Consider the following 26,667-nt stretch of genomic DNA (forward strand, 5'->3'; position numbering starts at 1 on the left):
AAGGTTCAGGGAAAAAGGACAAAAGGGTTTGATGCAAGACGGCGGAGATTAAATGACAAAAGAGTTATTGCTGCAAGGTACAAGAAAAAAAGTCTGTAAATGGGCGAAGCAGAATAATTATCTTAAACTGCCTGAGAAATATGAAGAGAATCCTGGAAATCTGAAATAAATATGTTGCAAATTATTGAATTCATTGTTGAGTCCAGAAGTCCGTATTGCGTCTAGTTGGTGGTAGACGAAATGCTGCTGCTCGAGCGTATGACAGACTTACTTTGGAAAGATACCGGTGGCTGAGGATGGAGATCTCAGATGGAATGGTTCTTTTGGAATGTCAAACGAGGAAAAGAATGGAAGTTGGCTTGCTGAGTATTTCCAATTCTGCTGTTTAGCTCTTATATAGTACGGTAGCTTAGGCCAGCTGCCATTTGTTAGATAGAAACCAGACCTAGTGAGGTCTCAGCTTTGGTCCTCAAGTTTATTGTTGCTGATTAAACTTTATTGAAGACTGTAATAATTAGTTTGCATATTAATGACATGACAAACAGAGGGTGAAAGCTTCATAAAACATGTAGGTATGAATCAGTTGCCTGTGACATATCTTGCTGAAATTTCCTCTTCAATCATAAAAACAAATATAAAAGGTGAACATATCATGGGTTACTGATTCCCTAGCATTTTTTTATTTATAAACTTTGCAGTAAATTTTGCTCCTCTTTCTGAGTCCATCCCTAATCTTGTCACTTGTTAATTTAAGTCAGATTCCACGAAATCTTGGTAGCCTGTTCAACTTAACCTAAACATGAAATCTTTTCCTTTACCAAGATCATACCAGGATCAACTTCACCTAGCATAGCCGCTCTGCTGCTGTCACATACTTCCGTCACTTCTAGACTTGGATATTTTTCAGTGACATCCTACGTACCTTCATTAACTTTTCCATATCTCAATTGCCTGCATCCCATCCCTGCTAAATTCTACTTGGGTGTCACTACTGCTGTTCCTAACTCATACTATTCAAATGTATCTCTTCTGCTCTTATACCTCGGTGCAGCCACTACCAAGACACTGTAGGGAAAGACCACAGTCTATGGTCCTGCTGCCACTGGGACTACCTGGAAATGGGCTTCCTGGCCATTGTTCCAGAATAGGATGCTGTAATCAATCTCTTTTCATGTGGCATTACAATATTCCATGGATGATACCAAGAGCAGCATTGTTATGCAATAGTCATTACTGCACAAGAGGCTATTTGGCCAATTGAGTCTATTCTGGTTTCTGGTAGTGCAATATCATCGGTCCCATTTCCCACTCTTTCCACAGGGACTTGCAAATTATTTTGCCTCTATTGTCTTTCCAATTTCTTTTCAAAAGTCCTGTTTAACTCTTCCGACACATTTAAGGGAAGGCTGGAGAAGGGAACAACAAATCATGTTGATAGATTTAGATGAGGAAAATGGGAGTAGCAGCATGATCTCCCACATTGATCAATTAGGTTAAAAAGACTGTGCCCGTGATGTACATCCGACATAAGAACAACTCAGCTTCTCCAGTCTAATCTTGCAGCTAAATTCCCTTTTTCTGGTTTCCATTCCGGTGAATTTTTTCTGCACTCCCTCTAGAATCTTCAGATTCTTTCTAAGGTAAGAGTAAACAGACTTATACACGATACTTCAATTGGCCAATTTTATGAAGGTTCAACATAATGTCCTTGCTTTCACACTCTATTGTCCAATTTATGAAGCCAAGGATCCCTTATGCATTAACTGCTAGGTGCTACTAACTGTTCTCTAAGTATATCCTGCCATCTTCAAAGATTGATGCACACTAACGACCTGGTCAATCCATTCCTGCACATGCTAGAGAAATGATTGATTATCAGGCAGTTTCTTCATCCACAGAATCTCGGAAATATTTACTGTGCAATGTAGCTAAAGAGGTACTTCTCCATGTACTTCAATTCCCAAAATCAGCACTTACCCACTTTTAATGTAAGTTTCATTAATGAAACTAGTCAGTTATACCGCTAAGGTGATCTGCCAGCTCACTTCATACAACTGCAGGTTGGTAATCTGACAAATTCACAGAAACCAGCCAGCACCATGCATTTCACCGAATACCAATGGCAATCTACATTTTCGCTGGTTTTGCACATTGGCCCTTAAAGTAATTCAAATCCAGCCAAACCACTCAGTAATTTTAAGAGCTCAATGGAAGGCTGTCATACCCCTTGTGTCTTGACTCCACCAGGGGGAGACACCTATCGCTAAGGTTAACAAGTGTAGAAGATTCCAGCTGCAGTCCAATAAGCAGGACACAGGTAATCATTCCACTGCTGGAATGAGGTGAGGAAGTGAACATTTATCGATGATACCTGCAATCAAAATACAGGCCGTCCCCACGTAACATTTTTACATATGTCCAGAAGTTGATTTTGTCTGTAAGTCAGAAAAATACACAAAAATCACTCCATATGGTAACTGTACCGCCACAGCATTGTGATGAAAGGCATCAAAAGCAATTAAGACTGATTAAAAAAAAGCTAAAAGGGGAGAGGGAGAGAAAACTAATTCTGCCATTTGTTGGAACAAATGTACGTACTTTCGAATATAATATTATGGAAGCTTGTTCATATGTAGGGAGTGTCCATAAATTGGGTGTTCGTAATCTGGGGACGGCCTGTAACCGAAGTGTCTACTAACCTTCATTTCAAGTCTTAGACTAGCCAGTGTACTTAATTGTATGTGATGTTCCAATGCGTCTTAAAATATTTTCTGTGACTTTGCAGTGTTTGACGTGAACAAACTAATAGTTAGCAGAAATAGTTCTTAACATTTCTTCAGACATTTCTTATTCTTCCACGATACCAGACAAACCAAGTCAAATCCTGATGCACAATAGCTACTGGTAATGCCAGTATTAGTTGCCTGTCCCTAATTGGCCATGGAAAGGTGGTAATGTGATGACTTCTTGAACAACCATGGTCTGTATGATGAAGGTGCTCCTGTAGAGCTGTTAAGAAAGATTATCTCAGGATTTTGACCAAATGACAATGGAAGATTAACAATACATGCTCAATTTACAGTGTTGTATGAATTTGTATAAAAATATGCATTAAAAAAAGGAACTTGCAGGTGGTAGTGTCCCATATGTGGTAGAAGCCTTGGGTTTGAGAAATATTATTCAAAGTATTGATGAGTTGCTGTAGTGCACCTTGTAGATAGTACACACTGGAAGTACATTTCACCAGTAGAAGAGGAAGGAAAAGACTGTTGGATAGGTGACAGATTGCTCTGTTTTGGAATAGTCGAACTTCCTCAGTGCTGTTGGGAGAAAATAGCCTTTTAACATCATGGAGTTCTAATGAAAGGGCAACTCTGAAACATTATTCCATCTTTTCCATTTAGATGTGGACTAGTCTACTATTCATTTATTATTTTCATTTTCCAAATTGTAATTGGAAGTCAGTTGGCAATGTTCTAGGAGGAACTGACTTGTACACAGGAAACACCACTTTGGTCATGCCCAATGAACAACTATGTTTGTGTAAAGTTATAGACATTACCAAAACAAAATGAGGCTGATACCAGACAAACCAAGTCAAATCCTGATGTACGATAGCTACTGTAATGCATTAATGTCTGCAATGTGATGTCAACAATTGCCTTAAAGAATCAGAATCAAATGTTAAAAAAGTCATTCCCAAGAGTGACACTGAAGCCAACTGCCAATGGCATTTAATATACAGAATAATTTCCAATTCACAATAATTACTTCACAATGAGGAATTGTAAAAAAATTCACTTTGGGTCTTTATATCCCAGGGCTAAGCTCAACAAAAAACGATGTGTCGAAAAAGAAGTCCTTTAACGTGGAAACTAACCTGCGAGCAAAAACTTGTTAGTTGTCACTTGGTAACAAATGATATCAAGATTCCAGAAAAGTGGTCCTGATAGGAGCATACTGTGCTCTGCATTGAAGCAATAGATCCAAAATTTTGTTTTGATTTATTGAATTCTCCTAGACTGATCTTTCAGGATAACTTGCTATGGGAGACAATCTCCTCATCCTTAACATAGGTTATGGCAGCATCAGGAAAAACTTACTTGTATTTTCAGAAACATTGTGAATATTTCTTCTGTTTGCATTAGAAACTAAAACAATAATTCTCAGTGAAACACAAAAATGGCCAGAACAATTACTAATTTTGATGAATGCAACTTTATGCAGACCATCAGGGAGGTTATTAGCAAAAAATGTCAAGGATGAGAAAATTTTACTTTGACTAAATCTCACTGTTCCTATCTTTAACTATACAGGCCTAGGAGCCATGTGATTTGAATACCTCCAATATCATTTCCTAAACATCAGTTTCTTTCCTGCATGTCAAGTTTCTTTTCTCATCAAATTACCATTTGTATTTTGATGAATTCATATTTGTGACTTCCAGTCTCACGAGATAGCATTAAATTTATGCAACACACAAGACGCTGGAGGAACTCAGCAGGTCAGTCAACGGTTTGTGTTGAAACCCTTCATTTTCAGTCCAGTTGAAGGGTCTCGACCAGAAATGTTGCCTGTCCATTTCCCTCCATGGATGCTGCCTAACCCACTGAGTTCCTCCAGCATCTCTTGTGTTGCTCCAGATTCCAGCATCTGCAGTCTCTAGTGTCTCTCTTAAATTTTTGTGAGTCATTTAATATTAATATACTTCAAAAATTTTCCCCGTAATCATTTCCACTCTAGTTGTGGAAAATGAACCACCAGGTATTCTCCTATGTCTCAACAGCATAATCTACATCAGAAAGAAAATGAGATCCTACATATTGGCTTGTTCAAGTGAATGTGAGGGATGCAAATGAAGAAAAGTGAGAAGAATTGCTGGAATGCGGATCCCTGGATAGCAGACACTCTGTGGTGCTTCATGCAAATAAGCAGTCTTCACAGGTGATCTGGACTGTAAAGACCAGAGACAAAGTTGACCTCATTTTGATCTCCACACTTCTTAGCAAGGGTCAATGGACATTGAAAAGGAGCAGCTATTTTCTTGAAGCTGGCTACCGGAATTTTTGCTTAAACTGTGATCAATAAATTGAGCAGAAACTGGTGACTGAACCTGGATTCCACTTTACTGATCCTAGCTCTGGAGACCTACCAGTCTAGTTGTGTATGGGAATGGACTATTAAACAATTTACAGGAATCCTAAAATATCCCATCCTCAACAATGACAAGGTTCAGCATGTGAGTGATAGAGGGGAGGCTGAAATAGTAGCAGCCACGTTCAGCCAGAAGTGCTGAATACATGATCCATCTCGGCTTCCTCCTGAGATCCCCATCATCAAAGACTGCAGCCAATTCAATTCCAACCAAATATATCAAGAAACAGCTGAGTATTGGATGCAGCAAGATATATGGGGTCAGACAACACCTGAGATTTGTGCTTTAGAACTAGCCGCATACCTAGCCAAGCTGTTCCAGCACAGTTACAACACTGGCATCTACCTGATAATGTGAAAAATTGTTCAGGCCCTGTTCACAAAAAGAACAATTCCTCAGCAGGACCAAGACAAGATTCATACATGGGCTGATAAGTAGCAAGGAATATTTGCACCATAAATGTGCCAAACAATGACTATCTTCAATAAGAGGTCTAACCACCTGCCTTACTACATTAGTAGCCATCCTGGGTATCACCAATGACCAGAACAATTGGACCAGCCACACAAATACTGTGGCTATAACAACAGGTAAGAAGCTGGGTATCCTACAGTGAGTGACTCTGGAGTCAGGAATGTGATGAAATACTCTCCCTTTGCCTGAATGAGAATAGATCCAGCAATTCTCAGGAAGCTCCACATCATCCAGGACAAAGCAGCCCAGTTGCCTGGCATCCCATCAACCACTCTAAACATTTGTTCCTTTCCCCCACCCGGAATAGAGATTTCAGTGTGTACCATCAATGAGGTGCTCTGCAGTTACTCACACAGGCTCTCCAATAACACAGCCCAAACCTGTGACCTATACCATCGAGAACATCAGGAGGTACATGGGAACATCACCAACTGCAGGTTGTCCTCCAAGTTGTACACAATTCTGACTTGGAAGTATATTGCCAGTCCTTCATCAGTGCTGGGTTGAAATTCTGGAAACTGATACCCAATGGCACCTGCCAAAATCTGTCAAGAAATTAGACATCAACAGCTTTATGGTTCTCATAAGAGGACATCACCAATGTGAGTGACTCACTGTCTTGCACTGTACTGCCGCCGCAAAACAACAAATTTCATGACATATGTAAGTGATAATAAACCTGGTTCTGATTCTAACTCGTTAATAAGTTAAGCTTGTAGCAGGTCAACATGTAAAGAATCCAAACGACAAAAAAGTTTGTTTTAATGGTTTTTAAAAAGAAAATCTGACACAGAGGCCAGCTGAACAGCTTCAGCCATTTACAGCATGGAATAAAGATCATCTTCTTGTCCCATTCCTAAAGGCTAAACTTCACACTTTAACTACTACTTACTGGCACTTTAGCTGAAATCAGCTTTCAGAGGTGAGAAATAGAAACAGTTCAAATTTCTAGCCTTCATCACATCAATTCATAAGTACGACCATCAGCAGACATAAACCAATACTTTGTTGGCAATAGCTTTTTTTTATTTGGTTTAAAAAAAAGATTAGAGATTGCAATAAGCACCCATTGAAGATTATAGCAACATCACTAGTGGCGCCTAACAAAAAAAAAATTCCAAAATATCTTCATGAAACAACTTTAGCCAAGTGTGAATACTGAATGTGCCTCAGTTTCACAAGACCAATGTCCAGCAAAGGTGGTGTTGCTGACTTAGATTTGACAAAGGCTATAAAAGAGTAAAAGAATTCTAAAAAACTCTGTACTCAGAAGGCAAAGTACATGAACTCTTATGGAGGAAACATGATAGAAATTTTCCACTTCTCCCTATAGTTAAATCAAACACCAAAACCCACAAATCTAATGTAGACAATTTCTGACCTTGCACAGATTTTAAAATCTAACATGATTCCACCATGAATACTGTGCATACAAGAACATCATCTCCCAGGGATTTAAACCCGCCACTTTTGTCCTTTCTCTTGCTGCTCCAAACCATCTTTGTGAACATTCAGTTAAAAATATCATAGGCATTTGTAATTCTAAGTAGCATTAGGTACAATATTTAAATAGATGTGTTGTTTGGGTTATGGGTACCTGTGAATATGCTGGAGTGGATTAATGACTCCAGAATGGCACAGAAAATGCTGCTGTAACGTAACAAGTTTGCTGCAGATGATAATCAACTGTTAAAACTGGTTACTCCCAATACTAAAAAAGTGACTTTGATTTAAACTTCCTTTCTTTCAATTAAAGATGCACATATTTGTCAGCCCAGATGTCTAACAGTACCAGTTTGTAACTATGCAACTGTTACATATCAAACTACTTCACATAGGAACCACAATTCCTCTTGCGAGAAGAACCAGAAGAGCCAAATCTGTGTCTCCATGACAACGTTCAAGAGCTTCCACTGCTTCCTGCTGACTAAATCCTGATGTTCTTATTCGTTCGATGTTCGCTGCTGGGAAAAGCTGGTTTGATAAATCTGAAGGACGTAGTTCTACAGGACTATCCAGAGAATGCCCATCAGGCTGATTCATGTTGGCTTTCACGGTCTCTTCACACATCATTGAAGCACCTGAAACCTCCGGAACTTCTGGACTGCAATCTACATTATGCGTCACCAAATGTGTCTCAGTACTTTGAGAGGTCTGACTACTTTTAACCACTGCAGTGTCAGATGCATATTCTATACTCTGTAGTGATAATTCTTGGGTCTCCAACAATTCGTCAGTGGGGGAAACATCCATTTCGTTAGTTAAATCTTTTGACACAAGAATAAAACCTCCATCCACATCTTCTGTTTCCTGTATCAAAATTTCCTCAGATTCATCATGTGTCACATGGATCAATTTTGCTGTAAATTGATTAGAACTGATGTCTCTTTTAGAAGAAATTTCAGACTCAGCTGTTAACACTAGTTCTTTTTCCATTTCAGATTCCAGCTCTGCATTGAAACATACCTCATTTAAGGCATCTTTCTCTGAACACTCTTTACAGACTTCCATTAGTTGAACATGTTCTTCCTGATCTGTTGTGACTGACTGACTATTGTCCTCTAATTTGGCTGACATCTTCAAGGAAGTGTCCTGACAAGAAGAAACCAACTCACGATGCAATTCAAATAAAGTGGCTACAGGAGATAGGTGTGAATCATACTGATCAGATTCTGAAGTCTGATGCTGCTGATAGGAAGACATTTTAATCTCAGTAAACAAATGTATCTCTTCTTGCTTTTTATCAACATCAATAACAACTTCGGACTGTTCTCCCGTGTCACCATTTGTAAACTCAATAGGTCTATCCACCTGAGGTACACAGGAGTTTGAACAGTTTTTCTTAAATTCCTTTTCCGAAATAAGGACTTCCCCCTCCTGGTTGTTGACATCTGACTTTGTTGATGTCACATTTCTAACATCTTCGACCTGCTGTTCTGTAAAGCTCATAATTTCAGCATCACAAATCTCATTGTTCCCAATTAAAGAATCAGTTGATGGTCTTTTGCCCACCTCAGTTTTCTTTCGACAGCTATACAGATCATTTATTTTGAGGTCTATTTCAGATGGCTCAGTGACGTGCTGCAGATTGGTGTCTGCACCATCAATTCCCTTTCCAATTTCACTGGGCTGCTGCACTTCATCAATGTTAGAGGAACCATCAGTTGAGGATGCTTGGGTCGATCTGTTATCTACAATCACATCAAACACAGAATCAGTATTTGATTGTACAGATTGAGAAGACTCTTCAACTTTTCTTACTAGTGGCTCCTCCAAATCTTGTTTGGGTTTTTCCAGTTGAGCTTTTGTTCTTATATTTTGAAGAGTATCGTCTTCCTGTGTACCATCATACTCTTCCATGCAAGCTTTGTGTGAACTCATATCTGTCAATATACGTTTTGGCAGAAACTCATTGCCAGTATGTGAACTTGGATGTTTCAGAGTGTTTTGTGGACTGCTATAAATGTTTTCATATTGTGGTATGTGCTTTTCTCCTAATGATGCCTGAGAAGAAGCAGACAGACTATCTGGAGACAGAAAAGTTAACGGATTATCCAATGATTGTAAAGGCATCTGGTTTCCTGCCTCTGTTTCCATGCACTCAGGGATCTGAAAGCTTTTTACATCTGAAAATTCAAGTTTGTTCTGGTTTCGTGAGGGAAGGCTAGCAGGGACTGAAAGAGAATGGTCCATCTGATTTTGGGGTTGGGGGACTTGAGATAGGTCACTTCTTGTAATAGGAAGAGGAAGGTGAAGATGATGAGGTGCTGGTAATGAAGGGCTCTCCAATGAGGTAGTTTTGCCATTTTCTTTTCCTAAAGCAAAAACAGAAAATGGAATCCAGAATTACAGCTATGTATACACCTCATTTCAAACCATTTTACAGCCAAGTTTCTCAACATTTCCAATATTATTTCCTGATTAACTATTGTTTTCCTTCATTGTATATCTGGTGCTAGTTTGCCAATGTTAATGACCAATTTTATGGATCACATTTTAATTCCCTTGGATAAAACTCAATATAATCCTTTCATTAAAGAATAGCTCCATTTTAATTACTTGTAACTCAAAAATAATGACAACTTGCTCTTCCTATTGATCAGGACAATGTTACAGGAAGCTTCAAAAGCATTTACTAAGTCAAATCACAGCCACAACAGTGGAACGAATAGCCTGCTTCTGTGCTTTGCTTCTAAGAAGACTGCAAAGTTAGCTGGTGAGCTTATGGGGATATCAGAGGTTTGTGAATAAGGCACGGAAAGGCTAAAAAAAAATTGAAATGTTCATTGGAATTATGCAAATATATTATCAGGAAGCCTAGTTTTAAGGCTCCCTAATGCCCTATGTGACAGCTGATGCTGGACATAATCAAGTGAAGAATAAGCTCAAATCCCACTGTCACTAAAAAGAGCAATGTGAAATCGCACCAGTCAGACACCTTCAACCTTAAAAAATTGTTAAGAGACCTTTTATTAATGCACAGGATATACAATGGAAAAAAAGTAAACTTACAGAAGTAAACCAAAGCTGTAAGAAAAGAAGGTGCAAGGATGTGGTTCTGAAGTACAAATTATGGATCACTGCTAGGATATAGTTTCCTTATCCAATGATAGAGTCAACTATAATGGGTTAACAGACAGGGTCGTTCAGCTAGCAGATGATGGGGCTGGTAGATGGCTCAAAAGCCTTCTTCATCCAAATTGGTCATATGATTCCCTTTGGAAGGCACACAGCCTTTAGTTGTCTCTTCATAAGTATTATACCCTAGGTGAGTGGCAGCACTCTCATCTTTTCTCAGGGACTTCAGCAGATAACATTGCTAGACCAGTGGGGGAACAATGTACACCATCAGAGATGAGGCGTTAAACGGAGACCCAGTCTGCTTTTGCAGATGGACATAAAATAACTCATGGAAATTATTTACAAAGGAACTTCAGAGTTTTTCCCTGGTGTCCTACTCTTGTTCCTAACCAGCAGGGTATAGTTGTCATAATTACGTGTCTCTTTCGTATACAGTGCCTTGGGACATACTTTGGTCATTCTGAAAGGTTGCCATTTACCCTTCTCTGCTGAATTTCCAGCATTCCTTCAATATCCTCCATAGGCAGGAGCTTTCCTTCTTCAACCAACCACTTTTCCCTAAAATTCTCAGTAAACTATGGATTCAGCTCACATGTGGAAACAACAGTTCTTGACAGCACAACACAGCCATACACTGATGGTATGTGTTTCAACCTGCAAAATGCAAATCTGCCAATGAAAATGTTGTATTTGTCAAGAGCATCAGCTGTGGCACAGTTGCTAGGACCATTTCACCTCTGACCCAGAAGGTTGTGGATTCAAGTCCCACTCCAGAGATTTGAGCACAAAAATCTAAACTGATACTACAAAGCAGTAGTGAGGGAGTGCTAGATTCCACAGTGCCTTCTTTCAGGTGAGTCCCCGGGTGAAAGTAAAAAATACAACAGCACTTAAAATCCAGCAGGGGATTTATCTGCATTCTCTAGACTAATATTAATTTCTTATTCAACATAACTACCTGGTTATTATCATGCTGTATTTAATGAGAGACTGCACATTGACTGCTTCATTTCCTACATTGTAATAATGACCATACTTCAAAATTACTTTTGGCTGTAATGCACTTTGTGATATCCAAAAAGGGAAATAAAAGACACAGTATAAGACATTTCATTTCTTTATAGTTTGGCTTAATCCAGAGATAAATCGAATCCAAGCCATAGCCACAATCACTTCTGAAATAGATCCTTGATTCTATACCAACAAGAAAATAGGACTGACTGGCTCAAGTTTATATCAGCCTCTTCTGCAGCAGAAATTATTGAGAACTTTTCCTACTATTATAGCAAGGCCTGCTGCTGTAAGGACTCTAAAGTTTGTCTGCGATGAACAAAGGAGCAAGAAAAAATTGATCCAGAATTACAAAACTACTTTGCAGGCACTGAGTTCCTCTAGTGAGTGCAGATATCTTAAGTAAGCTGCAGTATTATTTTCTTATCGTAATATATTACCAATCTCCAAAAAAGGCACTGGATTTTAAAACTTCATTCCTTATTTTTGGTCCGATGTGAATACTTTACATAAAGCTGTTCTACTTCTTTTCTGGAAAACAAAACCCCACTTGATGAGAAGGGTGGCAGCTCTCTAATTTATACGATATTTAAGATATATGAGCAGCTCAGCCCAGTATTTTGTCATCCACTGAAAATAAAAGAGAAGCGTCACTCTGACAGTGGCTCCCCTTCAGCGCAGTACATTGTTCACCTTCAGTTCAGAAAGAGCACGATGAGAAACCACATTCTTGGAATTGAATGTGTAATTGACTGCAAAATCTCCTATGTGAATATTTAGGCGTTGTACCATATTCTTAAGTTACTTAAAAGTGACGTAACATTAAATACCTGGACTGTGATCATCTTCAAGGGCAGCAAAAGTGCAACATGCATCAGTGATGCCGGCGTCCTGTTAGGATAAAACAAACACAAAACCAAACCACAACAGCAAACTCGATTAGTCAACTGAGGCATGCAGCATGCATATAGAATTACAAATCGCTATGGATATCAAACAGATTAATATTCCATACAAACAATACCTTTGCATTAGTATGCACTAAAATAATAGCCATTAGTAGTCTCAGCTTATGTAGTTGGCAAGGAGGTTGGACTGATCAAAGAAAGGGTGGACTACAGAAATTGGTGCCTTGTTAATTATAAGTAAACTCAATATTATTGACATGATATAATATTTCTCATTAAACTTACCAAATTGTTACAGAGAACAGGCCCACTTTCCCCCTAGTAGATAATGTGAATTTATGTGGTTTTAACTGTAGATGGCTTAAGGCTCTTCCTGAAACTAAGCACTGAACCACTTAGAGCAGAATTGTTAAGAAGTCCAGGATGACTTAAATTGGCACCGGAGGGGAAATTAGCCAGGATTCCTGCTCTTGATCACTGTCCAGTAGCTCCAGCCCTGTCACACATATAGATTAAAGGTGAGAGCGGGATTGGGCTCTGTTCTAATCCCCAAATTCTAAATTGGCTAGCCTCAGACAAATATCTGCCACTTTTTTAGAGATATCAGAAGCTGCCAGCAGCAATGGGATGCACCCAAGCAATCCAAGCCGTCTTTATAAAGGTAAAGGAACATAAATATTACACAAATTGTGTGTATGATGTGCAAAAAACACAAAGTAATAACCTTTGCTTACCTTTCTGTTATTGAGAATCATTAGACTCAAGAGACCAGAGCATCACCCAGTCTATTATATAAAACCCCTACTGCAAATTAATTGTATTTGCATTTAGGTAGCTGGATCAGCAGCCATTTGGCTCACAAATTTACAATTATTTCATACATAACTGTATCAAAAGTCCTTTTAAAATTTACCAGTTTCCTCTGCTGATCTGTGTAGTGCTTCAGCCAGCTCTTGATCTGCTAGTTCGTCAGGGCGAAGATCATCTCGTGGCATACCATATTGCCAACCTGGCACAGTCCTGGCAGTTCTGCTTCAGATAAAAAGCGTGTCTCTGTTCCTGTAGTGCCAATGACCAGCACATTGCGCTTCAGATCAATTGAACACTGCAAACAGAAAGGAATAAAGAACAAAATTTAAAACAATGGAAATTAAACTAATTATTCCAAAGAACTAAAAGCTACGTCTTCAGGATTAGTTTGTATTGGGCATGTTTAAAATGTTGCCTTATTATACCAGAGCTTAAAATCAGCATGGGCAATTGAAACCAGTGAATTTAAGTAAATATATTCAATAAAGGCTCCTGTTAAGAGCCTTGTGATGTTGGAGGTGCTATGCAAATACAAGTTCCAGTTGAAGAATTGGGCAAGTGGCCCAGTATGAAAAAAAACAATGCTGACAGTTCATGGCATTACAGCTGCCAATTTGGAGCTATATTATTCCCACCACCCCAGCCCCTCCACTCGCAAAACCTTCTCTCTTAGAGAATTTGTCTCTATGACTTGGAAATGTTACTTGCCTCTTACCTGATGCCTTTTGAGCATGTCGAGTCCAAGCAACATATCCATTGGCTGATCTTCCAGGAGGGAGAAGGAGCAAGGGAGAAAGTCGCCTTCAATCTGAATCTGGGCTATATAATACAGTACATCAACTAAATGGTAGCTGAATTGAAACCTAACCACCAGCAAGTGCTAAACACATCCCAACACTTCCCACTGACCACCTCTATTCCCATTCCATCCCCACCTCCCCCCCAGGCATTTTTGCCTAGGTAAATGGCATGGACCCCTTTCCTGCAGAGCCCTCCCTTTTCTGTAGAAGCTCCCGATGCTGCTCTGAAACTGGAGGTACTCTGCTGTGTCACTAAAACCAGAACAAAGAGCAGTCACAAAATGGTACACATCCAGAGCCATGGGTCAAAAATAACCCATAAAAAATAGAGGAATGCCTTTGTTTTAATTAACTTTCCCCTTTTTCTTTCAGACAGTTTTCTATCACCTTCTTCCATTATTTGGTGGCAGCAATGAAAAGTGAAATACTTCAGCAATCAAATGGATCATAAGATCACCGCAGATCTCAGATAGCAGTACAGTAAAACTCTGATCTTGTTGTTCAGCACCAGGTGACATTTCTTGTGTTCTGGAGCTGCAATTCCTGTGTACTCTTTAATTGGGGTCCTTTTTCCTGCACTCCTTTCAAACTCACTGGGGCTCTCTTTCCTGCGCCCCTTTAAAATAACTGGGGTCCCGTTTCCTGTGCTCCATTTAAACTCATGGGCCCTGGTTCCCCTGCTCCATTTAAATTCACTGGGGCCCTGGTTCCTTGCTCCCTTGAAATTTACCGGGTTCACTAGAAAATGTACTGCACTGTAACATTTTAAATAATTGAATTAAAATTGTATTGGGGCTGCATCATGGCCTGGCATGGCTATTCCAACGCACAGGAACGCAAGAAGCTGCAGAAAGTAGTGGACACAGCTGGGTCCATCATGGCCACAGCACTCCCCACCACTGACAGCTTCTACAGGAAGCACCGCCTCAAGAAGGCGGCATCTATCATCAAGAATCCCCACCATCCGGGTCATGTTCTCTTCTCGCTGCTACCATCAGGCAGGACGTATAGAAGCCTGAAGTCTCACATCACCAGATTCAGGGACAGCTACTTTCCTACAATCTTCAGGTTCTTGAACTGATCTGCACAACCCTAATCCTACCACAGCAATGGAATACTATGGACCACCTTTTGCACAATCTTTCTTTCTCTTCACTGTCTTGTATAGTTTATGTTCTATGTGTTGTCTGAATCTATGTGCCTGTGATGCTGCTGCAAGCAGGTCTTTCATTGTACCTGTACCTCACCCTACTTGTGCATATGGCAATAAACTCGTCTTGATTTGACATCCAATAGTCCAGAAAATCTGCGAGTCCAACATCACCCAAGTCTCAAGGGTGCTGGATTATCAGGGTTCTGCTCTAATGAACCCTCCTCCTCTCAGCATCTTCAGAACAAGTGAGAGTGAAGCAGAAACCACTGCCACAATTACATCACATCCATCACTGCCAGTTCCGCAGGAATGATGTAGAAAAATGCTTGCTATCTCCTTTCTTCACACCACAAATATTCTTTCTCTTCATAAAACAATTGTCATCATGGAATCATAGAATTGCACGGCACAGAAATGGGCCCCTTCAGCACACCTCGTCCATGCCAACTGTTATGTCTATCCATGCTAATTCAATTTGTCTGCATTATGCCCGCATCCCGCTTTTCTGATACAAGAACCTGATGTACAATGTATTAATGCAGTGTATTTCTGTTGACAATCAGAATGTCTGATAGTTGTTGTATGATAACTACTCACCCAAGTGGACTCTGCCAATGATTTTTTGTGTTCCAACACCTTTAGCGATTCCTGCCCACCGCCTATCAACCAAGCGCATGATGTTGCACCTCTCAGCACATGCCTGGCTCATGATCGTCATCTGTGCTCCTGTATCAGCAACAAAATACATTTGACAACACATCTGGCTCAGATTTCTGCCATCAGATTACAAAGCAAAAGTAAAGAGTATTCACTCCATTCCTCTAAAAGTATTTCAATCATTCCAATGACTTGCCCTGAGATTGGTGATGGTGAGGTTAATTTCTATTGCACATGTAGAAATTAATTGTTACATAACACTGCTGTGATATGTAACAATAAATCATGATCATGTATTCATGTTTATATTGAGAATATAGGGACAAAGAATCAAGTATACATTCAATGGCCCACTTAGAGATGACTGTAGGTGAATGACAGCAAAAAAAACTGAGTAACCTTGAACCAAGCTGTTGACTTCATATTCCATAATGTCTGATGAAAGGCTTTCATACAACTTCTATTATTCAATTATATATTTAACAATTTCACTACGTCATGTGACTTGCTGCCCGGCCCCCCCCCCCCCCACCTACCATGTTCCACTATCACCAAGAATTTTATAACTTACAGTAAAACTCTAATAATCTGTGAACAGATTATTTAGAAATCCTGATAGCTTGGCATCTGGCTCACTGGATGCTGACCCCTGCACTCCCTTTAACACAGCAGGGCCCAGTCCCCACACTCCCTTTCACCAGGGCCCTGGCTCCCATGCTACCTTTCACTCGCCGGGGCCACAGGTCCCAGATTTTGTTTGACACACCCACACCCCTATTCCCGTGCTCACTTGTTTCCTTGAAATTCACCTCGTTCTGCTTTCCACACTTCCTTGAAATTCACCTGGTTCCATTTCCCATGCTCCCTTGAAACTTGCAAGGGCTTTGTTTCCTTGCGTTCCCTTTAAACTGAGTTCACAAGAGAATTTATTGTTCTATTGTGTGAAATCTAACAATAAAGTGACTTAAAAGTGTGTTGGAGTACTAATAAAATAACATTCAATAATCTGGAAAATCTGCTGCGCCACTACCACCAAAGTCCCAAGCATGCCAGATTAACAGAGTTTTACTTATTACAATCATTGTAACAAACTTTCTCAGACTCTTACAAGTAACTTAATTATATGTGAACTCACCTGAATCTACAAATGCCTTGACTGGATTCCCATTAACCTTGCAATTGATGTAGAGCATTACCACCTGACCAAAGCTCTCTGGCGATTCTTCCATTGCAATTGTCATATTCTCTTCAATGTTCTGCTGCCTGCAATACAAAGATATCTGTTCAAAGGACAACAGATCAAGAAAGTGGTGCAGCCAATACTATATCTAAAGGCCATGTCCAGCCACTCATCAAACAGAATTTACTAAAAGAGGCCATCTGAGATCAATGACTAAATAGAGAACTATGTTGATAGAGCAGCCTGATCTTCATAGCTTTCTGTTAAATTTGACAGAAGAGAACTCTTATGCATACTATCAAGTAGCGTTTAATACTACCTTAGGAGTTTTAAGAGTTAAGATCTGACCAAATTGAAATAGAATCTTGCAATAAAAGAACATGTTATCCTGACCAAAATGTCTTGAACTGCTCCATACAACGGAGTGCTGGGAGTGTTAAGTAGGAAAACTCAGAGCTTAAACACCAATGTACCTGATGTCTTCCTCGATTTTGGCCTGTGCTTCCAGGTCAAAGGGGTCGGCATTCAGAAGTCGGATCCTCTCCTGTTCACGACGTGCTCGTTCCAATTGCTGCTCTCGAAGCACCTTTGTAAACTTATCTATGGAGAGAAAAGACAAACTGAACTGAAATGATTGCTTAGCCATTGAAACATTGCATTATACAGAAGAACAGTGGAATGAGCTATCACTAACACAGCCATACAATTGGGCACTTTACTTAATATTGGTTAACATGACAACTTCCTACAGGTTTTAAAGGAAGTGAGGAGAATGCTCTGCCACTATCAATTTTAACATGACTGACCTGTTTAATTTTCCTTAAGATTTCCTATTTGTGCAAATTTCTCCCCTTGCTTTTGAGGTTGACTCTTTCCTGGGGTATGGCCACATGGCTACTCATTTAATTGAGCATTTGTGACCCACAATGAAATTTCTTGTGCCCATCAAGAACATAAAAGAAAAAAAACTTGCATTTATATTGTGCTTTTCACATACTTATAATGTATCAAAGTACTTTGAAGTCAAGTTAGTAGTACCATGCAACAAAACAAGCATCGAATAAGGACATAGCAAATTCCTGCAAACAGCAAAGAGAATCTATTTGAGCACTGTTGATTTAGGGATAAATATTACCAAGGACACTGTTAGAACTGCTGTAGCCTTTTCTGAACAGTGCCATAGGATCTTTTCTATTCACTTGAAGGCAAAACGAGTTTCATTTAATATCTACTTGAAAGATATGGCCTCCAATATTCCTTCAGAACTGCACTGAAGTTTCAGCCTAGGTTGTGTGCTTGGGTCTCTACAGCAGGGCTTGAACATCCTGATTCAGAGGCAAGTGTGCTGCCACTGAGGCAAGGCTGATATCTCTTTTGTCTCTGACAATTCTCTTCCTTGTTGGTTAAAAGTTTAAATCTTGTTTTTAATGAATGAGTAATGAAAGCAGAAAATGCAAAACCTCTTTCCACTTTCCCATCATATTCCACAAGAAAAATGAAGATGGGAATGCCTTACCTTACTTCCTTACTACATAACCACAATATATACATTATATAGACACAACATATATTTCATTATTAAACACACAAAATATCACAAACCTTATCCCTAAACTTGTTTTCTCAATCCCAGTCTTCACTGCATAAACAGCATGGCACATCCTGCTGAGATCCTAAACCTCCTGCACTACGGTATTTCTTCCAGTGCCCAAGCAGAACTGAGTTAAACATGATCAGTATCTCCAGGTATAAACATAAGGAGCCACAACTGCAACTGATGCAGCTACAGCACCAAAGCTGTCTATGATTTTTTTCGAACTAGGCACACTTCTTAGATTAAATTAAATACTGGATTCAATGTCCTAATATTTTAATTATCTTCTATACTATTGAATAAGTAAAAGCCAGTTACCCTGCTGAATGTGAAATCCATTCAGATGCTCCAAAACAAATTCTCTGAGCAATTTTGGGCAGTGCAGTTACCCAGCAGGTAGAGCTGCTGCCTCACAGCTCCAGTGACCCAGGTTCAATCTCACCCTCCAGTGTCTATATGGAGTTTGCACATTTGCCATGACCACGTGGGTTTCCCCTAGGTACTCCGGTTTCCTCCCACATCCCAAAGATGTGTAGTTTGGTAGGTTAATTGACCACCATAACTTGCTCCTTTTGGGTACAATCTGGGGAAATCTGATAGGAACGTGGGGAGAATAAAATGGGATTAGTGTAGGATTAATGTAAGCAGATGCCTGATGGTCAACATGGACACGAATGATCTGTTTCTGCGTTGTACAACTCTATTTTCCCTCTCATGAGACAATACAGAGAACAAGTAAGACAACCAACTAATTGAAATGAAGCAGCACAAACATAGAAGGGGGAACACCATAGATAACAAGATAGAATTTCCATATTCACCAACATCTCCACTAAGAAGTGCCTCAGCCAATGGTGGATTTCTCTCTTTCAACAGTGAAAGCTCATGTGGATTGGCCAAAAGCATGTCCCGGAGTAATGCTGGATTATTTTCCAAACTGTGCTGAGGTGGCATGGAGGGAGCAGAAGCAGTAGAGGTACTGGGAGTTGGCATTGGTTGGTGCTGGGTAGCTGCTCCAGACACTGGATTTCTGGCCCCGAGTGATCTAGGCACCGAGATACCACTGAAATCAATCCTGGGAAGTCCTAAAGGAGGGAGAAGACAGAAATATCAAGATTAAGAAGTACAATGCCCAACCCCATTCTATTGCCAGTGCTCCAATCAGAGCACTAAAAGGTAGCATGTATTAGTGAAAACTTTGGAACCACTAACACCTCTTGAACAGTAAAAATATGCTTGTGAGCAAGCTACTGCAAAGACATTTTGTAAAGCAATGTACTAGAGGCATATACCACGTAAAAAGCTAGATTCCTCTGAGAGGATCTTCATTCTTCAGCCAGAATCATTCTCCATGTGCTGTATCATGGCAATAAACTTATCATTAATTGCGATGTATTCTATAAGAGTGGTGGGAGTGTGGAATGGGCTGCCATCTGCTGTGGTAAATGCGGGCTCGCTCCTAACTTTTAAGAGTAAATTGGATAGATACATGGACGAGAGAGGTCTGGAGGGGTATGGGCTGGGGGCAGGTAAGTGGGACTAGCAGAATAATGTTTCGGCACAGACTAGAAGGGCCGAATGGCCTGTTTTCTGTGCTGTAGTTTTCTATGGTTCTAAGCACACTTCACTCACTGGACTTTCCTTTCCCACCCCATAAACAGAATACATAAAAATGTCTAACCCACAGTGAGTAAGTTGAAGATAATAGCTGAACTCCAACAACTCTTGGATGGTCAAGGAACAGTCTGGTACAGACATTGTGTTGATTACATCCTCACTTGAAAAATGAAGGAAATTCTCCAACAAACTACTTTAAGATTGTTTCAAGTAGCTCTTGAAGTCATAGACTTCCATCAAACCAGGTTTCCACAAGCGATGCAGTGTCCAATGGCTATTATTTACACAAGCCCCAATAATGATGGCCACAAGGTATTATAATATGGAACTAGATTGCAGCTGAGTCTGATCCTATCCTCAACCAATATCTACACACATGCTCAGATATTTCCCAGCACAACAGCGATTTGGAGAAGGAAGCTTCACTGGATTTCTTTTCCCTAATCCAGGATTGGTAGCCCAACAAGTTCTCTGACTGGTCATAACATAGGAAAAAGTCATCCTGACATCATCCATTCCCCTAAACCATCTTGAAAGAATAATCACCCATATAATTCTCTGTGTTACATATTGATTGTGGGGTACAAAACTGTAGGTACAAGGTCTGAGAAGGGCCATCAAATGAAGGATACTATAGGCAAAATTACTGGTGAACTGTTCCTACAGGATCTCTCACCTGTTACACCTGGGAGTGGTAGACCAGACTGCACTGGTGGTCTGTCCAACTGTCGCAGCACCAGTACATCACCATCTTTCAGTCCATATGCTTTCAGTGTCAGATGATCATCTGTTAATGGCCTCTCTGCAAAGATGATCTAATACAAAAACAATAATCAGATTTAACTAACATTTGGTGATCCTGCCATTAGCAGACACATGAGTCAGACATGTCAGCCACAGTCTCAACTACACCACAGTGTAAATTCTTTGATTCATGAGAATAAAGGAGGTAAAAAAGTGTGAATGTATTTAGAAACTCAAGGAAAAGCTTTTGTAATTTTAACAATTTCTCCCTTCCTTTGTACAATATGAATTAAAGGGACAGATGATCCCCTTCCAACTTGTCTAAATGATACTCTTGTCAAATGAACATTAAGTCTGATGATATATTATTTTATACTGGGAGGAATGCTACACTATAAAATACAAAATGGCATTATCCTGATGATACCTTTTAAAAAGATGATCTAATTCTTAGTCAACAATTTCCTTCAATGCATGCTTCAACAAAGAACTTTGTAGACTGGAATGTGCTATGTTTCAGGATCCAGCTATGCATACTTAAGAATATCCTGCAGTTGTGTGTATAATTTGCTAAGTTTTACCACATTAGAACATTTAAAGTTGGAAGTTCTGTTTCTTAAGGTTAGGAATGTTTTACTTGTCTAAAGATAAATTATCCTGTTTTTATTCTGATATATCTCCTTACTGTGAAAAATGTAATAACGGAGTGGCTTCCTTAATTCACATGTTTTGGATGTGTCAGAGTCTTAAAAAATATTGGACAGAGGTCTTTCATACTTTTTATGTACTTTTCAAAATAAATTTTAAACTTAATCCTTTGACTGCACTATTTGGGATTGTTGGAGAAAAAGATATAACTTTGAAGGCTTCTGATTTACATATTCTGGCTTTTATTTCTCTTATAGCCAGGAGAGCTGTATTGCTTAAATGGAAGGAAGTGACTCCACCTACTCATGCTCAATGGTTATGGGATGTTATGTCATACTTGAATCTAGAGAAGATTCACTGTTCAGTTTTTGAATCTAACCTAGACTTTCAAACCCTGTGGGGACCTTTTTTGAATTATTTTCAAAATCTCTGATTTGGGGACTAAAACGCAGATATTGGCCGACATGGTTACGTTTTTAAAGGTTTTTCCTTTTTTTTCCATCTAACAGCTTCGGGCTTTGGTAGTGGGAGTAGATTTTTTTTATTATAAAATATTTCAATTTTTTTTCCTTTATTAACTAACTTCTATATATGATTATTAATTTAGAATATTGTAATCTAAGTATGATTTTATTCTCTTTCTTGATGCATGTACTCTTTTTTTTCATGGATTCAATAAAAATATTGTAAAAGAAAAGGAATGCTTTACTATGTAACACAATATTCAATGATGCTGAAGTTGAAGTTTAGATCATTTTAAGGCTGCAAAGTAATTAGTCAGTATTCTCAAAATCAGTCAAAAGCATTCCATAGGGTGCGACATATAAGGTTACTACATGGTATGGGGAGGATAACCTACCTGTGAAAGCGCAAGAGACAGTGACTGCACAAGAATTGAACGGGTGGTTGCAGTGGTTGCAGCAGCAGTGAGAGAAGAACTTATCTATGAAAGCTTATCATCTGATGGAGACCAGCAGCAGAATTGGAGATGACATCGTATTTCAGAAAGTGACATGTGGCAAGGCAGGCAGCTGACTGGCAAGTAGGGCAGATTAAGAAATTCCACTAGTTTAACAGTTTGAGCTAAAATGAAGACAAAGTGATTAATAGTGGGATCAATGTTGCTTAATTAGCAGGGGTAACTAGGAATTTAACTTAAAATTTAGAATCCAGGTGCATGAATTACTTTTTAAGGAGCTCTTCTTTAAATTAAGGGTATGGCAGGGAAGCTTAGTCCCGTGTGTTGTGTGTCTTGCGGCAGAAGGGAATTCCAAGATGTTCCATGTGCTCTCGGTGACCACATCTGCAGGAAATGCTGCTGGTTTGCCCAGTTTAAACACCGGACTCTGGATCTTAAGCGCTAACTGGAGACACTATAGTACATCCACAAGGCCAAGAGTTCTGTGAATAGTGCATGTTTAGAGATGATCACCCATAAGATTGATGAAATGCAGTCAGAGAGGCAATGAATGACCACCAAGAAGAGGAAGGGAGGAAGACAAGTAATCAGCAAAGCTGCAGGAGTACATCTCATCCCATAACAATTTTTCTGTTACCTGGCAACACTGAACTGGGAGCAGCTACTTGCAGGTAAGTCAATGTACGACTAGTAGGAGTCACTCATAAATGAAATAGTGAGAGTTCAAGGACAAGGCATTAGATATCAGAGAGGGTTCAAAGATGGATAAATCCCCAGGACCTGAGTTGTTAAGATGAGCAAAGCAATAACAGATGGAATCCTCAAGAACGTGAGGTAATGCATTTTGAACGGACTAATAAGACTAGGATACGCACAAAGAATGGTAGGGCCCGAGGAAATACTGAGGAAAAGAGGGACCTTAGTATTCATGACACCAAGAGCTCATGTTATTGGGGATATATATTAGCATGAACAAAGGATTAGCTAATTAATAGAAAATAGTGTGGATTAATGGGTCATTTTCATTGTGGAAATCTGTAATTAGGGTGTTGCCACATGATTCAGTGAAGCCTCAGCTATTTACCATCAATATTAACGACGTAGATGAATGGACTGAGTGTACCATAACCACATTTGCTGATATGTCAGAACATACGAACAAGCAATAGCAAGAGAAGGTCATTCAGCTCCTCAGCCTGCTCTACCACGCAATAAGATCATGGCTGATCATTTAATTCAGCGTCATGTTCCTGCACAAACCCCAAATCCCTCAATTCAAGATGTACTAGATGTTGATGAGGCCATGCATGGAGTACTGCATAGCGTCCTGGACTCCTGATTTAATACGTGCATTGGGAGATGGTTCAGTTAAGGTTCACTACCTCTTAGGTGCAAAAAGTTCTTTTTGTCTCTGTCCTGAATGGTTGACCCCCTTAGTTTGTGATTGTGATCTGGACGTCCCTGCCAGATAAACATCAATCCTACATCTACTCTGTCCAGCTTCGTAAGTATTTTGATACAGGGCACAGAGATAGGTGGTTGGGCAAGTTGTGAGGAGGACATATTACCTCTGCAAAAGGATATAGATTGGTTAAATGAGTGGGAAAAAGATTAGCAGATGTCATATTAAATGGGAAAACATGAGGTATTCATTTGAACATAAGATTAGAAAAGCAGAATATTGTTTAACTGGAAACTACAGAACACTGCTATACAGAGCACCCTGGGTGTCCTTGTTCATAAGACATACATTTAGAATTCTGGTACAGCAAGTAATTAGGAAAACAAATAGAATGCTAATATTTAATGAAAGGAGACTGAGTATAAAAATGAGGTCTTGCTTAAACAATACAGGATGCTGATGATGCTGTAGAGTTTTGAGCTCCTGATTTATGAAGGAATATATATGCGTTCCTTATGACTCAGTTAAGGTTGATTCCTAATATGATGTGGGTGCCTTCCAAGGAAATGTTAAGCAGGTTGAGATTATGCTCCATTTAGAATGAGAGGTGATCTTATTGAAATATAATTCTATGGGAAAGTTATGGCCATCAAGACATAACATTGAATTCAGCAACTTTTGATAAACAGCCATTCCAGTTTGCATCAAAACTGGCCCTTGTCCCCCTTCTATTTACATCTCTTCCAGATAGATCACCAACAATTAACAAGTGTTCACCACCCTCTCTCAGCCAGTGCCAATATTTGCATTATTCAGTCTCTCTTGGTCTCCACCCCATCACAGGCATTCACTTTGTTCTTTTCACCCCTCCTGCTTCTCTACGGCTTAAAAGGTTTTTTTTCACTTTTCCTAGTTCCTCGCTCTACAACTGTTGCAAGAACTGTTAAATATTTCCAGCATTTTTAGTTGGATTTAACAGTGTAGATACTGAAAGGATGTTTCCCTTTGTGGGAGAATCCAACACTAGGGGGCATAATTTCAATAAAGGGTTACCCAACTAATGGTATAGCAGAGGAATTTCTTCCCTTTGAAGATCGTGATTCCTTGCAATTGTCTGCTCCAAGGAGATGCGGAGACCGGGTCGTTTAATGCACTCAAGGCTGAGATAGATTTTCGGGGAATCAGAGATTATCGTGAAGAAGTGGAGCCTTGGCCAAGATCCAATCAACCATGACCTTACTGACCGGCATCCTATTGGCCTATTCCTGCTCCTATTTCACACGCAAGCTAATTAGTCAGCAAAATGTCGGGTCGATTAAGAGTCAGATTGGTTTTCTTTCGTTTTGTTGTTTTAAAATGTGCCACGCATGATGTGTAGAAACAGGTGCAGTTATATCTGTCTGCAGCTGATTCCTAGTGCATGTTACATGGGAGTGAGTGGTGGGAGGAAGAGTAATGTTGCCAATATTACAGCCAGGAATAGCAAAGCTGTTGTATATATAGCACTGCTGTATATATCTGGGTTTCTGGATGTGTATTCATGAATGTAGATGCATTTACAATTACATTGAGTTTATGTATTCAGACACGGTATTTGCACTCAGATATGGATATAGTTATCTCTATACATGGTTTTAAGTAACTGAGTTGTTTTATGCATAATTACTATCTAGGGGAGATATATTAGTGTGTATATACCAGTAGGCACCCAGATATAGTCTGTGGATCTCTACAGGCACACATCAGTTGAAGCATAACCAGAATCGGAGTTTATACTCCAGTTTATACTGGGTTTGTGTTATACAACTGTGTTCAGACACATAGATGGGTTCAATTAGTGCTATCCCTACCGACATACTCAGATGTTTACAGGTATCGTTTTCTACAGTGTTTATGAGGCCAGGGTGGGTGTTGATCACCGTTCAGAAGGGTGTCAGGGAGGATATGTAGCCGGGTGTGGCAGGATATGGATTCTTCAGCTTGGAGAGGCCTCTCCTGCTCTCACCTGGCTCTCGGCCGCGGGGATGTTACTCTCCATCTCACAGAGCGCCCGGAAGGTCTGCAGCTCCAGGCCGCCGTCCACCTGCAGGGTGAAGGTGATCTCGCTCAGGTCGCGCCGCACACAGTACACGGTGAGTAACATGGCGGCAGCCGGCAGGCAGCACCACGGCTCGGCGCCTGATCGACTCTCCGCGGCGTGGCCCAGCACCGAGCCGGCAGCAAAGGCCTGTACCGGGGCCCGGCACCGAAACCCGGCCGGAGAAGGCGGCTCGGATCGCGCCTCCCTCCCGCGGAACCAGCACTTGGAGCAAATCCTCCACACACTCCCGCACCGCGTTGTCCGATCGCGCCGCCGCACTTTGTTACTGTCGCAAATAGGTCTGAAAGCTGCCACGCCGCCGCAAAGCGGCGCATGCGACATGTGACTAAATGTCACAATGACACGCCATCTTGGTAAGGTACAGGACGGAAACTGACCCCCCCCCCCCCCCCTTGCAGGTTTCCACTGTGTTCAATAGGATTAATGTGACCTGATAATCAACGTCGTGATGGTGGTTTTATAATTCTTAATATAGTCTACCATGTCAAAAGTAAGTCTACGATTTCTTAGCATCCTAAAATATTTATCTTCAACTTAGTACATTCTTAAAATTTCAAATGTTTTTGTGTTTAGCTACGTGTATATGTAATTCTTCATACAATCCAAACTATTCGTACGCACTTCAAGAACAACACTTGCATTTAAAAGGTATTTCAAGCAGCATTATTGTTTTCAATGAAGTTCTGCATTTGTCAAGAACTTAAATTACTTGAATTACTTTGAATCAACAACTAAACCACTCAAATCATTTTGAAAGTTATCGTTTTAAAGAGACAGCACTTATCAACAATATTTGCCTTTCTCGTGCATCAATTACATATTGAAGCATATCACGCAGGCTCCAAGCTCATTTCCCTATTGTTATTGTTTCATAGTGGCAAAAAAGTATTGAATTGGACTCCAGGACTACAAA

At 40.0% G+C, this 26,667-nt stretch overlaps 2 protein-coding genes across 2 annotated transcripts; both read right to left on the bottom strand.

The window, feature by feature from the left end:
- Window positions 1-6,384: 6,384 nt before the first annotated feature.
- Window positions 6,385-12,105, bottom strand: LOC127583349 (uncharacterized). Its single transcript, XM_052039240.1, has 2 exons — window positions 12,052-12,105; window positions 6,385-9,444 (listed from the first exon to the last, which is right to left on the bottom strand). Exon 2 carries the CDS (start codon window positions 9,320-9,322, stop codon window positions 7,460-7,462), a length of 1,863 nt encoding a protein of 620 aa, XP_051895200.1. The 5' UTR covers window positions 9,323-9,444; window positions 12,052-12,105; the 3' UTR covers window positions 6,385-7,459.
- On the bottom strand, window positions 12,051-26,000 carry ddi2 (DNA-damage inducible protein 2). Its single transcript, XM_052039241.1, is given in 10 exon segments — window positions 12,051-12,112; window positions 13,043-13,130; window positions 13,133-13,234; window positions 13,655-13,758; window positions 15,490-15,618; window positions 16,685-16,812; window positions 17,203-17,329; window positions 19,145-19,408; window positions 20,617-20,755; window positions 25,659-26,000. Coding segments are annotated over 10 exon segments (1,236 nt in total). The 5' UTR covers window positions 25,797-26,000; the 3' UTR covers window positions 12,051-12,095.
- Window positions 26,001-26,667: the final 667 nt, after the last annotated feature.

The sequence above is a fragment of the Pristis pectinata genome, chromosome 26 (genome assembly GCF_009764475.1).
Source record: "Pristis pectinata isolate sPriPec2 chromosome 26, sPriPec2.1.pri, whole genome shotgun sequence".
Classification (NCBI taxonomy): domain Eukaryota; kingdom Metazoa; phylum Chordata; class Chondrichthyes; order Rhinopristiformes; family Pristidae; genus Pristis; species Pristis pectinata.